The sequence below is a fragment of the Peromyscus californicus genome, unplaced genomic scaffold (assembly GCF_007827085.1).
Source record: "Peromyscus californicus insignis strain IS unplaced genomic scaffold, ASM782708v3 Scaffold_8__1_contigs__length_139910024, whole genome shotgun sequence".
Lineage (NCBI taxonomy): Eukaryota > Metazoa > Chordata > Mammalia > Rodentia > Cricetidae > Peromyscus > Peromyscus californicus.
The window spans coordinates 93,615,148-93,633,451 of NW_026294606.1; the positions used below are offsets into that span (position 1 = coordinate 93,615,148).

The window sequence follows — 18,304 nt, forward strand, 5'->3', positions numbered from 1 at the left end:
AGATATTTAAATTTTTAAACTTTTTTATTTATTTATTTACTTATTTATTTATTTATTTTTTGTTTTTCGAGACAGGGTTTCTCTGTTTAGCTTTGCGCCTTTCCTGGAACTCACTTCGTAGCCCAGGCTGGCCTCAAACTCACAGAGATCCGCCTGGCTCTGCCTCCCGAGTGCTGGGATTAAAGGCGTGCGCCACCACGGCCCGGCTAATTTATTGTTTTATTTTTACTGTACGCTTTTTTACAGTTAGTGTGTGTGTGGGGGGGGGGCATGCACCATTGCATCATGGTGGAGTTGGATAACCCTCTTATCATGTGGGTTCCTGGGATCACACTCAGGCTGTCAAGCTTGACAACACATCCCCTTACCCACTGAGCTCTCTCATCTGCTCTGCGTTTTTTTTAAATGCAAATAAAAATATTGATATGAAAGAAAAGCGGTGTGTGTCTGGCCAGCACTTTGGACAGCACTGGACTATAGTAAATACTGACAGATAGTTACTTAAAAAACAAAATGAATCCTAGAAGTCCCAGTAACACCCTTCTGCTGGAGAAGGCAAGCTGGCTGCTGGAGGCAGCACTCCCTGCTGACTCCTTTGCCCTCAGAGCCCACCACAGCGTGCCACATAACTGGGGCTCACAGTGCAGATGGAACACAGAACTCATATGGTGTATTACACTGACAGATTTTCGTATGTTGAACCATCCTTGCATCCCTGGGATGAAGCCCATTTGGTCATGGTGGATAATTTTTTTTTGATGTGTTCTTGGATTCGGTTTGCCAATATTTTGTTGAGTATTTTTACATCAATGATCATGAGGGAGACTGGTCTGTAATTCTCTTTCTTTGTTGCGTCTTTGTGTGGTTTGGGTGTCAGGTTAACTGTAGCCTCATAAAAAGAGTTTGGTAACGTTTCTTCTGTTTCCATTGGGAACACAGAACTCATACTTTAGATTCATCCCAACTGACTTCCCTCCTGAATCCCTTTTCCCGGTCTTAAGCCCAGAGGAGTCTGCTCTGCAGACATTAAGTCGGGTCCAGAGACAGCCAGTCTTCCTGCACAGGGACTTGCAGGATGCAGGGGACAGTACCTTGGTTGGGATTGGACTCCACTGAACTTCAGCCGCAAAGACGTAGCGATATGGCTTCCCGTTGTAAGCATAATTTATCCGAGGGAGCTCTAGGCCTTGAAAAGACAGGACACTGATGAAACTCCATCACTGGGGCAGGGAACTTCCCTCTTCATGCCAAACCGGGCCTTGTTCCATAGGAACAGTTCCCAAGTACCACCCCTGACCTTGATTCAGACCCAGATTACATCAAAGGTGGCCACAGGTAGGGAGGGACCTCTGATAATGATGCTGGCCCTGCCAGAAGGTTCAGGAGTGAGGTGCCATAGACCAGGGGGCTCTAAATGCATAAGTACCTGTAATTATCCACGATAGAAATCAGAGAATTACAGATTTAAATCACAGGCTGCTGCAATTTTTAAAAAGCTCTCTGAATATACAGTGTGTGTGTGTGTGTGTGTGTGTGTGTGTGTGTGTGTGTGTGTAAGCAAACATGGGTATGAAAAGAGACTTGAGGAGTGGGAGGAGTGTCATTGCACAATCTAAAATAAATCTGGTTCCTAGGTTGGTGCAGTCCCTGGGCAAGCACCAGGGGATACTGAGGCAACAGGATCACGGCAAGTTCAAAGCCAGCCCGGGCTGCAGAGCGAGACCTTGACTAAAATAAATAAAACAAAATCGGTAAATCCTATCATAATATGTATAAAAAGGATGCTCGCAAAGGATTTTCATGACATGGGAAATGTCCGTATGATAAGGTTAAGTGTCAAAGGCTGGCTCTAGGGCTGTGTCCCTTATGTCACAAAGAGAAAGTTCAGAAGCATTGCTGGGATCAGGACTGCCTGCCAGCTGACACTCCATCTTGCAGCTTTCAATATTTCTATTGCTTTTCTGCCCAGTTGTTGTGTTCATTTTTATATTTGCTTCAAGACAAGACCTGTTAGAGCCTATGCAGGCCTTTAACTCACTATGCAGTCGTCGACGAAGACCTTAATCACTCCCCCACCCCCATCTCCCAAGAGCTGGGGTTACAGGCATATAATTTTTTTTTTTTTTTGAGACAGAGTATGTGGCTCAGGCTAGCCAGGTATTCACAGCAATCTTCCTGCCTCTGCCTCCTTATGCTGGGATTATGGGCATGTACTGCCACACCCAGCTTCATTGAACACTTGGAAGAATGAAATGCTGATTTCTCTACACCAGGCTTTGTGCCACGTCCTGTGATACACTGAGCACGGAAACTCAGCCCTGTGGGACAGTGGCACTTCCCGGAGAGCTTTTGACTGGCTCCCGTTTAGGGTGAGGGCTATTTGGCACCCAGGGATGTTTCTGCACATCCTCCAGTACCAGCACTGCCCTACCGCAAAGAATACCTGCCCCGAATGTCACCAGGGCTGATGAACATGGGCCTATGGGTGTGGCTCCTGCCCTGTGGCTGACACTCTGTGTGTAGCCCAGCATCTCCCAGGCCCAGTGGGAGAGTCCCACTTTGTGGGAATTGTGACAATGCGGAGAAACAGGAACCTACCATGCCTGTTTAATACATCACAGCCATTTGCATACATCAGCTGTGCATGCCATCCATCCAAGGACCAGAAGCGTTGGAAGCTATCCAAGAAAAATCCCCAAATTCTTTTCCTGGGGTCTCAAGAGCCTTCCCTGCTCTTCCCTGTCCCTGCATGGAAGGGTATCACAGAGAGGGGCTTTGGGCATCTCTGTGAGAAAGGATGTATTCTACCTTCATAGAGGACCTCAGGCTGGCAGTAAACATGGCTGTCTTTCTCCTTCAGGGCTGTTGCTCTTGTAGATGCCACTTTGATTAAATTTGAGCCCACTTTTGCATTCTGAAAAGAGTAAGTTAAAAACAACAACAAAAAGAAAAGGTTATTTCCACAAACTCTTGCTTTACCATCTGCGCTTGAACAGAGCACCTTGCTGGCCTCTCAGTAACCTCAGGGAGCAGCTGTTTCATTGCTGTTATTCTCAACTAAAAATAATGAGGCTCTCTGGGCGGTGGTGGTGCATGCCTTTAATCCCAGCACTCAGGAGGCAGAGGCAGGGAGATCTCTGTGAGTTTGAGGCCAGCCTGGTCTATAGAGGGAGTTTCAGGACAACCAGAGCTACACAGAGAAACTCTGTCTCAAAAAAAAAAAACCCCAGTAGTAGTAGTAGTAGTAGTAGTAGTAGTAGTAGTAGTAGTAGTAAGGATTGGGGCCCAGCTTTTCCAGAGGACCTGAGTTCGAGTCCTAGCATCACAAGGTGGCTCACAAACATCTGTTAACTCCAGTCCAATGCCCTCTCCTGGCCCCCAAGGAGGCACTGTACACAGAAGTGCACAGACAAAAAATGCAGACAAATCACCTCCTGTACACATTAAATAAATGCATTTAAAAATGCAACCAGCCAGGCGGTGGTGGCGCACGCCTTTAATCCCAGCACTTGGGAGGCAGAGCCAGGCGGATCTCTGTGAGTTCGAGGCCAGCCTGGGCTACCAAGTGAGTTCCAGGAAAGGTGCAAAGCTACACAGAGAAACCCTGTCTCGAAAAACAAAAAACAAAACAAAAAAAAAAAAATACAACCATCACTTTAAGAATAATGAGGATTGGCAACAGGAACAGACTTTCCCAAGGCCACACAGCTGGTGGGCAGGACAGTCAGGACCTACCTAGGCTCTTTATCTCTTTAAGGGAACATTAATATGCTCCAAAGAGTATGTTTTCCCTTTTCAAATGCTGGGCGATTCACCTGTAAAAAGCTGCTTCCATCATGCGATGGGTGTTTATGTGGCATCTACGGTAACAGATATGCTCAGGACGTAACAGTGAGTGAAAACTTTGGAACAAACTGCACACAGGGTCTGAGCCCGACCAAGTGTGCTAATGGAATACACTAGGACGGGAGTGTGAGAAATCTCACAGATACGAACAACAGAGCAGGTGGCCAAGGAGACTTCCCTATTTTTCACATACTGAGCATGAGACTTTGGGCAAGTAGTTAGCTTCTCTGTGCTCCAGTTTCCTTCTGTGTATCATGAAGATAATAATATGCACGTCTTCAACTGATTGCAAAGATTAAGTGACATCATCTGCCAAATGGTTTGCAATAGGACCCAGATAAACACTTTTGTTGATGACGACATCTTTGCAGCGATACAGGAGGTCTATGATACAGTACTCACTCTCAGAGAATTCATTCCAAGCCCTCAATGATGCCCTGAAACTCAGATAACACTGAACACTTTGTGTAAGTGTTGCAACCAAAAGCATTGACCTGATAACTGAGACAATTACAGAATGACTAATAGGTGGGTAGTGTATACAGAATGGATACATTGTACAAAATGATGTGTTACGTTCTGAGCAAGTCTGAGATCTTGGACTGTTAATCAGAACAGCATGTAATCTAAGAATTGTTTCTTTAGAGAGGGCCTTTCTTTCCTTTCTTCCTTCCTTTTTTTTTTTTTTTGAGACAGGGTTTCTCTGTGTAGCTTTGGAGCCTATCCTGGATCTCACTCTGTAGACCAGACTGGCCTCAAACTCACAGAGATCCTCCTGTCTCTGCCTCCTGAGTGCTGGGATTAAAGGCGTGCACCACCACCGCCTGGCTAGAGGGGGCTTTCATTGAGCATTTTTGGAGCACACTTGATTCTAAGTCACTATATGGGTAGAAAGAGAAACCAGATAAAGGAATACTAGTATATTAGTATTACTATGTCTGATTTCTCTGTCCAATTTTTCATTGTCATTTTTAGCATTAAAAACTACCTGTTTCTTCTTTTTGGGCTTGTGTGTGTGTCTACTGTGTGCTTGTGTGTGGAGGCCTTTGGTGTCTTACTCAATCACATTGCCATTTTATTATTTTCCTTCAAAAGCAAGTTTTAAGTTTTTAGGAATCACAGCAGAATCTCTACTCCTTTTGCTTTTCGGCAGCACCAGTGATGGCCTTTGCAGCCGCTCCCCCTACCCCCCCACCCCCCGCCACCCCTCTCCCCCAATCTTCCTCATTCTCTTCCCACTTTCCTTCATTGCCTCCTGGAAGTCATCTTCTAGAAAAGGCCAAGTCTTGCAAGTCGGTGTTTAGGCTCATTCTTCTTTGCATAACCCAAAGAATCATCGATCACGCCGAAGCTGGTCATCTTGACACCACCAAAGTGGGTTCTGAATTCAAATACGAAGATGATAGCTGGTGTTGTCTCGTACATTGTGGCTATCTTTTCCTGCATTTCTGTCTTTGGTACTGTTTGTTGTCTTCCCAGGAACATCAAAGACCATGTGTTTCCTCTGAAGCAAAAGGTTAGTCATGAACTTCCTGGTGAGGACTGTTAGATCATTACTGTGCTATTCACGATGGGCGGGGGGTCCTTAAGCATCCAAGGAGGAAAAGAAGACTCCACCTCTCTTTCTCTCTCTCTTTGATACAGGTCTTACTGAACCTGGGATCCACCGATTAGCTTTACTGGCTGACCAGACAGCTTCAGAGATCTGCTTGTCTCTACATCTCCAGAGCTGGGATCACAGGTACTCAGTGCCATGCTTTTCCTATGGACAGGGGATGGAGCCCAGGTCCTCACGCTTGCATAGGAAGCACTTCACGAACTGAGTCATCTCCTCAGCCTCCCCCCCACCCCAACGCAACAACCTCTTTTAACAATAGCAGCTCTTTTGCTGGCAAAGAGAGAAAGTGAGCCGCATCATGGTAGCTGAATTGAATTGAAGGGGTCCTTAGAGGTTATTCATCTAGTTCAGTCCCTTGATTGTTAGAAGAGGAAGCAGAGGCCAAGAGATGGAAATCACATCGAGATTCTCCCAGAAGCAAGAGCATTTGGGGCAGAGGGCAGAGTGAGGGGCCCTTTCCCACCCTGTAGGTCTCAGCTCAAACATCTTCTTCCCTAACCACTCAACCCGAACCTGCCATGTCCTGGAGGCAGTGGTCTCAGGCTCTGTTTCATTCATGAAGCTTTGCTTTTGTGGTCATTTTCTCCGTGATGTTGGAGAACAGATTTTCTTCAATGCATGGCACCCAGGAAGTCAATACATGAGTTAATAAGTCCCCCGTGCCTCCGGCCCCCCCCCACGCCCCCCCCCCCCCCCCAGCGCGCGCATGTTTTTAGTGGTCAAGGGACAAAGAACATGCGTGCTCTGCAGTTTGGTTGAAGAATCTAATGAAACCCAGTCTGTGAAACAAGTAGCCCCACGCTGGGTGCTCTGTAGTGGCTTACACTGTGCCTGTGACTTGCTAGACACGTGACAGCGGCACCCCGCACCAGCCGCTCCCCGCCCAAGGCATGTCCAACCTTGACTCACAGGGAGTTGGTCTCCAGAGACTGTTCTAGCTCCAGCCTGAAACTGGTCAGACTGGTTAAGGGATAAACTTCTAATTTTCCACACACAGCAGTAACCTAACATGACTCGGCTGCTTTCAGCAGTCAACCTTGCTCAGAGTTGAGGAGAAATCGGCCAGAATTTATCGAAAACCCCAGAATTTAGCTTGCTTATAATCCTGATGCCAGAGGGAACTTCCGGGGTTGGGGGGATGAGGGGGAGCAGTGAGCTCTGAAGTCTGCCCACCTGCTGCAATGGAAGCACCAGCTTCCGTGTGGAATCAGAATTCCTAACTTGCTATGTGAGTTTGAAAAGACCCTTCACCCCACTGGGTTGGCTTCCCTGTCTGTAAATGGGGTGCTGGGGGGAGCACAGTGCTTTCTGCCTGATCCCAGAAAGTTATGGTTATGTGAGCATCTGGTCCCAGGCCAGAGGCACTGTAGTTAACAACAGACATGAATTCAAATCCTGACACAATCCTAACAATGAGTCTTTGATGTTGGGCAAGCTACTTTCCCTCTTAACTGTAGACTCCGGGATAAAGAATAACTCAGAGGGTTGCATTATGAGTTGGCAAAGTGGTTAACAGTCCTCAAAATTTGCAGGGCCTGGAGCAATAGCCCAAGTTGAGGCCCACAGGCCCTAAGCCCAAATGCCGCAAGCTGATTACGTGAGACTAAATCGCTCTCCTACCCAGACACGTGGGCCTTTGTCATGGAGAACTGCTCTGTCTAACGCACTAGGACTAAACACAGCCTATTTTAATGATAGAAGCTCTTATTTTTTCTGAAAAGAAGAGAAAGTTTGTTGCATTTCCATAGTTGGATTGCAGGGGACTTTAAAGATTGGCCCAGTTCGTATCCCTCAGTCTATAGCAAAGGAAGCTGAGACCGAGAGACAGAAATGACTCAGAGAAGAGCCCCGTGTGGCTACTGAGACTTTACAATAAGGTAAAGTGAGGTTGAAAATTCCATGGACCCTAATGCTAGCCACATCTCGAGCACTCCACTACTGCACTGGTATTTGGCAGCTACTGTGATGGACAGAGAGAATATTCCAGCAGTATAGCAGGTTCTATCTCATAGGCTGCCCTGGAAGGAGGAGCATGGCCTGAGAAGTCTAAGACCCCTTAGTTCCCAGCCAGATGAAATGGCCTGGTGAGAGCTTCCCACTCCGGGCTCTGCCTGGAGCTACACAGATGCCCCACCCAGAAGCCTCAGTCCCAGCCAGTCCCACTAGACACCTCATGGGCACACCGGCAACAGTCTGCTCTTAGGGGGAAAGAGGCAGTCTCTCAATCAGGTTGGTACCCCAGTTAGCCAAAGCATGGGTAGGTGTGATGGAGAGATGCCTTTCTTGTTAGGTATGACCCTTTGGCCCTTCTTATCTTATGGAGAAGGGGCCATGCTGGAGACAGAAGGGACAGATTGAAGCCTCTAAAGTGCCAATCTCAGGGAAGCTTCCTGTCGCCAAAGTCTCAGAGCAGGAAAGCTATTGACACAAGGCCCACACTCAGCACACCCTCCATGAATACAACTTTGTCTTAGCCTCATAGATTCATGCCTCCATTTGGAGAGAAAACCCAAATCTGCTGCTCCAGGATCCGAAGCCACATCATGTAGCTTTAGCATGCCTCCTCCTGTGACAGCCTCTCTGACCCATGACAGCGAATGCTCACAAACCTATCTCTGACATGCTGCGGCGCCCTTCAGGGTGAAGGCAGGGCAGCTGCCCCACTGTCTGGACATGCCTAGGTTCCTCCCTGCCATTCCTCCTCCTCTGCAGAGCCCCACCTCAAGAGCCCGCAGCCCTATATAAACAGCAGGGGTTTGGGGGGGGGGGGCCGTTCCACACTGCCTTCCGTTGACCTCAGCTGATCTGAGCATCAGGGGTTACCGGGAGGTCCTAGACCTCTGAGAATAATCTCCCATTTTCTGCTCTGTGTGTAAAGCACAGCTCACTGGGAAATGTTATGAATGCTAACAGGAGAACTGTGCCCTCTTAGGGACTTTGCTTCATGTTTTTCATTCATTCATTCATTCATTCATTCATTCATTCATTCATCTATGCATTCATTCATTCATTCCCCATGTTTAAGAGTTTTTAAATGCAAGGATGACCCACTGCAAAAAGGAGTCCCTGCCCTCTAGGAGCCTGTACCTCAGCAGCAAGAAGGCAACCAAACAAGCTTGTCACGTTGGAGTTGAGTGTCACCCTAGGGGTGCCACAGCATACACACGCCTCTGAGGGGTGACGGCATAGAGGCCCAAAGGATGAAGAGCTCTCAAGGCCCAGAGAGCCTCTTCAGCAAGTATTACAATCCCTCAGGATTCTCCAGTCCATTGGTACAGTACCAGGGAGGTCCGGCTGACACTGTCCTGAGTGTGGGCTGGGAAAGAGCTGCAGATGACTCTGAACTGCCACTAGGGAGAGTAGAGAGCACTCCAGGATAGGCCAGTAGGGCAGGCAGAGGCGGCATTGATGGGCAAAGGCCCCTGAGTAGAGGGCATTTGAGAAGGGACAACTTTCCTAACCCAAGGTTAGGATGGAGCCAGGCCCTTGGAGCAGGGTGTGTGTGGCTATGTCCACCTACCCAACTTTCCCATTTGTGTATCCAGGCAGCTGAGTGACTTGAAAGCCAAGAAGCCATCTTTAAGGGACAATAAACAGCAATTAAGCAGCGTGGCCAGAGCCACCCATCCGAGGGTTTGCTCTTCTTTGCTGATTTCAAAGCACCCGGTGGCTACAAGGTGGCTTTTAAAGACACACACACACAAACCATCCAAGCTTGGTTCTGAGGAAGTAGCCATTTTCCCCCTGTGATCAAAGGGTGTAAAACCTTAGGTGGGGGCAGGGAGAGAATATGTCCCTCTTCTGGCATCAGCCCTGGGCTGAGTTCAGCCTTGTGACTCATGCCCTGTGTGCTCTGTGACACCCTGTTCTTCCTGGACCAGAAGACAGCCCTCAGTGTTGCGTTGTGGCTTTCCCAGTATGAAGGGTGCAGAGGCCAGGGCTGGGGTAATTTTATGAGGTGCCATTGGCCACTCAGATAGCCCTTATCACGAAGGTGGGAAGCTAATGCCTTCTGATACTTTTAAGTGCCCCCCCCCCATTTTAGTAGAACTGTGAAACAATTGAACCTAGGGCCTCATGTGTGCTGGGCAAGCATACTGTCATTGAACTATACTAAACCTCTGTCCTGATTTTTAGATTTATTTTTATTTTGAGGCAGGGTCTCACTGAGCTGCCCAAGTTTGGCCTTAAAACTTCAGATTTTCCTGCCTCAGCCCCCCTGAGTAGCTGGGATTACAGACCAGCACCATGAGTCCTACTTGCCTATTTCCTTCCTTTTTTTTCCCCAATTAAAACAACAACAACAAAAAACTTTTAAGAAGGTCTCACCAGTTAGTCTACTAACCTAGGCTTGACCTTGCAACCCTCCTGCCTTAGTCTCCCGAGTGCTGCGGTTATAGGCATGCACCTCCATGCGCGGCTGTTTGGCTCCTTTCTTTCTTGTCCAGTGTCATAGCTGGGGTCAAACTCAGAGCCTCACTGTATAAGCGTTCTTTCTACCCCTGACGAACACCCCTGTCCTGGCTAGGTTTGTGTCAACTTGACACAAATTAGAGCGATCCGAAAGGAGGGAACCTCAACTGAGAAAATGCCTCCATAAGATCCCGCTGTAAGGCATTTTCTTAATTAGTGATTAGTGGGGGAGGGCCCAGCCCACGGTGGGTGGTGCCATCCCTGGGCTCTATAAAGTGGTCCTGGGTTCTGTAAGAAAGCAGGCTGAGCAAGCCATGAGGAGCAAACCAGTAAGCAGCAATCCCTCCACAGCCTCTGCATCAGCTCCTGCCTCCAGGTTCCTGCCCTGTTTGAGTTCCTGTCCTGACCTCCTTCAGTGATGGACTATGATGTGGAAGTGTAGTCAAAAAAAAAACCCCAAAAAACAAAAACAAAAAAACCTTTCATCTTCAACTTGATTTTTCATCGCAGCAATAGAAACCTTAGCTAGGACAACTCCCAACCCTAAATTTATTTTCCAAAGTCAGGCCTTGGGAGGAGGCAGCCCTAGCTGGAACTACAGACCTCCTCCGGACTCTCAGATTCTCATTTGCACACGCTCCTCTCCACTTTACAGCAGACGGTGCTGCTTTCCCTGGGGGAGTGACATGTTCCCTTTCACGTGGCTTAATTACCAGGGAGTTGATTAAAACAACAACAAAGACGTTATGGATGTGAAAGCAGAGTTATGTGAGATGTGGCACCAGCTACGGCAGAGACACACAGAGCAAAGTGTTAGAGAGGAAAGAACCAGAATTTGGAGATACACAAACCTGGGGACAAACCCTCACTCTTCTGCCCCATGAACAGGAGTTGGGCTGAATCCCTGTACTACAGAAACCCAGAGGTGAGGGTGGGAAAAGGCTCCCTGGGTTGTGGAGAACTGTTCTCCAGGTGTAAGGCCTGCAGGCCGAACAACCGAATTCCTGTCTCTTCGCAGTTACAGAGACACCTTTTAGTGACTACTGGTCCAGGTTCCAACCTTGCACTGTGGGCCTGGGACACATTCCTTTATCTCTTTGATTCTCAGTTTTTTTAAACTGTAAATTGAGGTTTTCAACCTTTCCCATAAATTGTTTTGGTCATTAAGTGATGTAAAATAAACAAAGAGATAAAACACACAGCCAAGCACCTGGCACACAGCTCTCCTTTAGTAAATGGGAGCCGCCACATTTTAATTGAGTTCAATTTGGTTCCATTTAAATTAATTATATCATGAAGTCAGTGAGTTCTGGGGCCAGAAGCTTCTTTCTGCTCAGAGCCGTGACAGCATCACCCTGATTGAGGTTGACTCCTGTCCTGGGGGTCAGGCACCGTGTTAACAACAATAGTTCATAAGCAGGGAAATCATGCAAGCTGGCAATGATGGATCCCTGCCCTGGACCATTAGCTGAATATTTAAGATGAGAGCATAGAGGTGCCTCAGTATATAATTAATATAAAAGGCAGAAGGCAAGACATCATGCACACACTTGGCCATGAGAGAAAACGAAGTGTGGATACACACTGCCATACGGGCAAAGCAGAAAACACCTCTGAGTGAGAGAAGCCAGCAGTGCCTGGCCGGGTGCTGTCACCGTCTGCCAGCATAATGTGTTTGGACAGGTGATGCCTTGAAGGCTGGGAGGAGATCCATGGTTGCCTGGGGTCATGGGAGAGTTTCTGGGAGATGGGGGCCAAGAGGTCAAGGGTATGGGATTTCTCTAAGGGTGGGAAATGTTCAAAACTGAGGATGGGGATGGATGCTCAACTCTTGACTATAACAAAGGGAAATGAATTGAATAAATGGATGAAGTCTGTAGTGTGTGGATTATCTCTCAATAAAACTGTTAAAAAGACGCAATTAAAAATATGCATATACACGTGTGTATGTATCTATACACATATGTAATATGTATCCAAAGAGCCTGGAGTCAACACAAACGCATCCACAGTGACCATCTTGCATGGTGGGTTTAATGAGGATTATTCGTTTGTTTGAGACAAGGTCTGGCTATGTAGTCAAGGCTGACCTCAACCTCCCCAGCGCTGGCAGCACAGCCTTTGTTACCACTCCCAGCCAGGTTGAAAAGGACTTTCCTTTTTTCTTACTTATAATTTCTAAAGTTTCTACAGAACATAGCTGCTTTTAGAAAAACAATGAAAAAATTTTTTTTTCAAAGAATAGTTCAAGGCTGGGGCAGGAATATATTGCCCAAGAAGAATTTGTCTGTTATGTGTGAGGCTCTGGGTTTCATCCTTTGTACTTCAAAGCAAAGCAAAGAAAAAACAACAAACAACACCAAAACAACAACAACAAACCAAAGCTCAGTTCATTTGGAAATTCAGTGCCAAGGAAAATTTTGGCCCAGGTTCAGGGCTGTCCAGAAATCAGAGAACACACTACCTTGTCCACATGGAGGGGCACAGCAAACCTCCTGAGGGTGGGCACTGAGGTCATTCTGCAATTCTCCGCGAAGTTCTGGTTCAGGTTGGCCAGGTAGAAGAGCTGATAGAGGCTGCTGTCCTCATAGGCGATGACGTCAAACAGGACACAGCCGTCCTCCTCATAGGCGTTGACATGATGGAAGACCACCATGGGGTCCGTGTAGAACTTGGTGGGCACAGGCTTTCTGGTCCTCTGGTCGATGATGTGAATGTAAGTCTGAAAGAAGACACCCTCCCAGTGGTCAGCTCACTCTCTGCTATACGGTGACGCCACAACACCCAGGCCTGCCCTTGCTTGTGGCCATGTGGATATCCCTTTCTCCATTCTGAGCTCTGTACCCACCTCAAAATGCCAGGAAGTGCTATTCACAATGGCCAAATTATGAAATCAGCCAAGCTGTCCATACATAGATGAAGTTTTATTTTCCACATTTATATATTTTGTGTATGTGAACGAAAGTAGAAAGTGAACAGGGGATGAACACAGTCCAAGTACATGATACTGTTGAGTGAAAATATCAGTGTAAATCCATCACTTTATATGATGAGTATTGGTTAATAAAAGTTAAGACAAGGGGCAGGGGAGATGGTTCAGTTGGTAAAGAGCTTGCTGTACAAGCCTGAGGACGTGAGTGTGAGCCCCAGCACACGCGTGTAGAAGCCAGGAGTGGTGGTGCACACTTATAATCCCAGTGCTTGGAGCGGGAGCAGAGACAGGAGGATCCATGGTGCTTTCTGGCTTAATTAGCAAGCCACAGGCCAGTAAGAGACACTGTTTCAAAAAACAAGGTAGGTGGCATCCTAAGGTATCACAGACATGTGTGTGTGCACACACACACACACACACACATACACACACACACACAGACAGAGGAACACACACACAAACACATACACAAATAAGTAAAAATTAAAAGAAAACAAAAAAATCCTGCCAAACTGACCAGCAGGTAAGAGCCTTCAGTGAATGGAACTGCCCTGTGGCATTTCTGTGACATCCAGGCCACAGGAGGGCAGCTCTACCACCAAGGTCCCTGGGCAGCCTTCAGGGAGGGTCCCAAGAGTGCACTGTTTGTGGTTCTAGTAACAGACACGCTCCCTGGGAATAATCCTGCTGGTGGAACCTGTAGGGGTGCAGGGCAGACATCCTATGTGCTGGGCTCCATTGGAGGTTAGAGTCCTCAAACTCCTCTCTTCGGTCCCCTCTCCTGCACGGCACGGGGCAGTGCACAGTCCACTTCCCAGGGCTGCTCTTCACCACCCACCCCACCTGTCCTCAGGACTGCAGTGGAGTGGGCCCATGTCTGGCTAGGGGGCTGCATCTGCCCCAGGTGGCCTGGCTGTGTACCCCAGGCTGGAATCACCCCGGGGGGGGGGTAATTAGCTAGCTCTACAGGTCAGTTGTCTGATACAACGCGCCGCCCCCCCCCCCCCCCCCCCCCCCCCGTCTCTCTGGCTCTCTGTTTCTCTCTCTCTGTTTCTCCTCTCTCTCTCTCCTCTCTCTCTTTCTCCCCCCCACCACCTCCTCTCTCTCTGTTCTCTTTTGGCAGCTCTGGCTTAACTTCCTGAAGGAGGAGGTGGCTTCTTTGGGCTAGTTGTTTTCTTCCATCTTCCAGAGGCCCGAGGAGAGCTCTGACATCATGGGGGTGGGGAGTGTCAATGTGGACAGGTGAGCATGGGGGTGATTGGTTTAGGCATTGTCTTCCCTGTGACCCTAACCCCAGGCCAGACACTTGGTTTTTTTTTTTTTTTTTTTTTAATAAAAGTGTTTACTCTCAACTGACTTCTAGAGCCTGGGACCCTCTAGCCCAGGGCCTCCCCAGAGCCACAGATTTCAGGCCTACAGGTCTCCAAGCTCCTGGCAGTAGGAGAGCCCTGGTGTCTCTGGAGATGCTGCAGGGTGTATTCAACTTGAGCTGGCTTCTCTGTCCTGTTCCTTCATGCTACAAATATAGAAACCCTTCTGAGTACCTGGCACTTCTTTGGGAACCATAGAGACAAAGTGACATAGAGACAAAAAACCAGTCCTCTTAAGAACTGTATAGATGAGTGAGGTGGAACCCACAAGAAACATAACATCTGTAACACATGAAGGGCATTCTCAAGAAGAATGCAGTTGTGGTGGGAAGTAGGGGAAGCCAGTGTGGGATTTCCTGCCCGTAGGCTCAGGAAAGAAGGCTTCGGGAGCTAGACCAGTGAGGGAGGAAGCCATCTTATTCCAGGAGAAACAGAAGACGCAGAGGCCCCTAGCAGGGTGTAGAAGGGGACTGAGGTCTGGTGAATGGAGCCCTTGAGTGTTATTCTGAGAAATATGAGAAACTGCTAGACGGTTTAAGCAGCGGTGGACCTCATCTACCTCATTCTCCTCTTGAGGAGGCAGAGGATGGGCTTTAGAGGGGGTGGCTAGCCGCCATGTTTGCGCCTGTAAATATGGGTGTGAGTGTCCGGAAAGCTCCAGTGTGGACAGTCAACGGAGAAGGGCGACTTTCTCCAGATGGGGAGCAGGAAGGGAAAGGAAGAGGAGGGACGGTGGTGGTGGGGTTTGGTGCAAGGAGATTTTAAAAAATATATAATTTTGAAACAAGTTCTCATGTAGCCCAAGTTAGCCTTGAACATGCTGTGTAGCTGAGGATGACCCTAAATTCCCAGTCCTCTTGTCTCCACCTCCTCTGAGCGCTGGGATTACAGGCATGCACCACCATGCCCAGTTCATACAGTACTGGGAATTGAACCCAAGGCTTCATGTATGCTAGGCAAGCATTCTACCAGCTGAACTACATTTCTAGCCCAGGAAAGGGATTTTATATTCGGCTTTCTATACTAGTGTGTTATTTGAACAGATAACACTGAGAATTACTGGACATTTGTCAAGAGTAGCAACAGCAAATAAATACATACATAAGTACATATACATATATATATATATACTTATCCATTCATGCATGCACACACATGCACACACTCATGTATGTACACATGCATGGAACACTCATGTGTCTCTCACTGAAGGAGATGTTTTCAATCAACATCTGTGGAACCCAGGGTTATCCTGATATTAAGCTCACTGATACCCCGACTCACTATACCAACATTGTATGAGGAGAGCAGAGGTGAGGTGCTGAATGGATGACAGAGGCTGTGTAGGCCCTAGCTATGGATGAGGACTTGGTCCTATAACGGCTGTGCACGTGGAGATGGTTTGGGGTGGGGGGGAAGTTTGTTTGCCCAAGATCAAATCCTGTTCCCAGGACAGTCTGCATTTAGAAGTAGGCATGTTCTAACTCAGGACCACCTTAATGAGCCCATCCCAGCTCCAGAACACTCCAGACGGTGGCAGCTGCCCGCGGAGACCCTAAATGGCAGCTCATGTTCTGCAAGCATCCCTCAGGGTGGCCTCCTCAGTGATCCTGGCATGGGGTAGATAGACAGGAAGGTCTCACCTTGTCCTCCCCGTAGAATGACATGCAGGAAGCCCAGCTCACCCCCCTCACGTACGCGGTGGCCATCTTGAGGATATCCAACTTAAAAGGCTGCTCCAGAAATACCACATAGTTCTCTGTGACGCCAAAGCTGTGGTAGTAGCTGGGGGAGAGGAGCGAGCGAGCGGGGATGGAGCAGAATACTTCCATGTGCTTCAAGGGGCTCTTCCCTTTCTTCTTGGTGCCTGGAGAAGAGCAAACCTGAGAACGTAGCAGGACAGCACAATCACCTACCCTCCAACCGTGTCCTCAGGAGAACCTTTGATGAAGAGCCCACAAGACCAGGTACCAGGACTGGAGAGACTCACCCTAGAGCCCACTTCCAGAGCAAACTCTGGGTCTCCAGCCTGAAAAACCACTACCTCACCCAGGGAGACCTTGGGGAGCCAATGGTCCTTGCTCCAGCCTGGGGAACTAAACTAAGCCTCCCGCAGCTTTTACAAATACAGTCTTACGGGGAACACAGGCACACCCACTGCCTTCTGTGACAGCTGACTGTTTCTGCTTCCAGGGACAGTAGCCCAGCTGAGCTTCTGTGACTGACACCAGGGAGGTGGTTCTCAGGACCTTAAATAGTTCCTTATGGTCATTTGGCAGAAATAGAAGCTGCTGAGCCCTGCTGCGGAGCCTTGTTTCTCATGTTTGAACGTACCTGTGAATCTTGGGATGGTGAGTAAATGCAGAGTTTAATGTGTTCCTGGGGCAAGGCCCCAGGCTGCATGTCTACCAAGTCTCCCAGGGGCACGTGAACTTCCCAGGCTTAAGCCCTTGTGTTTTGTGGGGAGCCAGCACACACAATGTGTTCCACGGGATTTCTATCCATTGTTCTAACACTACCCATAACAAAACACACAGCAGAGGACTAACTAACTACCCATTAGAGGTGAGGCAGGTATGTGCGCATGCACAGGTCCAGAGGACGACCTGAGCTGTCTTTCCTTCTGAGGCATGTCCTCCTTGCTTTTTCCGACAGGGATTCTCACTAGGACCTGGAGCCCACACATTAGACCAGGGAGCCCTAGGAATTCACCCATCTCTGCCTCTCCAGTGCTAAGATGACAGGTGTGTGTCACTACATCTGGCTTTCTACCCAGGCTCTGGGGACCAAACTCAAATCCTCACACTTGCAAGGCTAGCGTTCTACTGACAGGGCCATACCTCCATCCAACGATGAGGGACTTTTACATGTACTATGCCAATTAAGCAAAACTGTACCATGCCCATTTCACACATGGGCAAATGAGGTGAATGGTCTATGATCCAAGTCATAGCCTTGACTTTCTATGTTACTAGGGAGAAATACACCCAGAAAAGCAAAAAAACCAAAAAAACAAAACAAAAAAAAAACCCAAAAAAAAACAAAAAACAACAACAACAAAAAAAAACGAGGCATGGAGCAGGGGCGGGAAGGTCCATGCCCACTCCCAGTTCTAACTGCAGTTCACAAGTTCACAGTTAACAACGTCAGTTCTCATGGCACTGAAGGCCATTGCCGTGTGTGTGTTCTGTGTTTTGAGTCCTTTGTGAGCATGAATCAGCCTTGGGCACAAGGCTTCCCCACCCAGTCCTGGGGCTGATTTCTAAAGAGATCCCTGTCAATGTCCCCACCTCTCTGCGGCCACCTGTGCACACTGTAAACAGCTGGCCGGTGGGAGGTGATGCTGCGAGGCTGTGGGCTAGTTTTCTCCCACAAGGAAGAACACAGACGAAAGGCCCTGCTCTGGGATGGAGAGCAGGAATGCCCCTGCACCAGCAGGAAGTCGAGACTGCCTCTTGCATGATGGCTGGGCTCCTGGAAGCTATGTGACCAACACCATGTCACTGTCACCTAATCTGCTGAGCCTCACGGTCCCCTGTCATACGAGGTAGCAAATAAAAAATACCCAGAAGACCCCAGCTGACACTCTAGAATGCTGGACTGGATCACACATCCTTCACCAGCCCAAGTAACTTCAGTTTCACTTAATAATATTCATGCCACCCTTTGACCTTGGGGGAGGGGTGGGTGCTGTGTTTCCAGCTTCTGGCACAGCCTGATAGTTTTCTACAAACTGCAGGGGTAGGGAGCAGGCAGTGACTTTCAGGGTCACCGACAGAAACTCCTTGCCTAGGCCAGAAGGTCAGGTCAAACACCCTTTAAGGCCTCATCGGCTGGGTGCAGCAACCAGGAGGGTCCTAGGCAAACAGAGGTTTGGAGCCTCTCCCTCCTCCCCCTCAGGAACATGCAATCACTGGCTTGGGCTTTGCTCCAGGACCCGGCCCTAAGAGGAGGAGGAGGAGGTCCAGAAGGCCCCAGGAACAGGGTGTGGATCTGGAGTGGATCCCAGCAGGGCTAAGCACTCCAACAGCCCTGGGAGCCTGGCTGCAGGTTGGAGAGGGTAGCATGATCTTGGCATATAAAAGTTTGTCAGGAGACTTTGAAAAATGACTAGTTCGTACCTAG

The 18,304-nt window shown here is 48.4% G+C and overlaps 1 protein-coding gene across 1 annotated transcript in view; it reads right to left on the reverse strand.

The window, feature by feature from the left end:
- Bco1 (beta-carotene oxygenase 1) overlaps positions 1 to 18,304 on the reverse strand; it is a 36,827-nt gene that overhangs the window by 4,070 nt on the left and 14,453 nt on the right. The window contains exons 6-9 of the mRNA XM_052728979.1: positions 15,823 to 16,046; positions 12,342 to 12,599; positions 2,809 to 2,914; positions 1,092 to 1,186 (exon numbers count right to left, since the gene is read on the reverse strand). Coding sequence (XP_052584939.1) covers positions 1,092 to 1,186; positions 2,809 to 2,914; positions 12,342 to 12,599; positions 15,823 to 16,046 — 683 coding nt within the window. The remainder of the gene's footprint in view (positions 1 to 1,091; positions 1,187 to 2,808; positions 2,915 to 12,341; positions 12,600 to 15,822; positions 16,047 to 18,304) is intronic.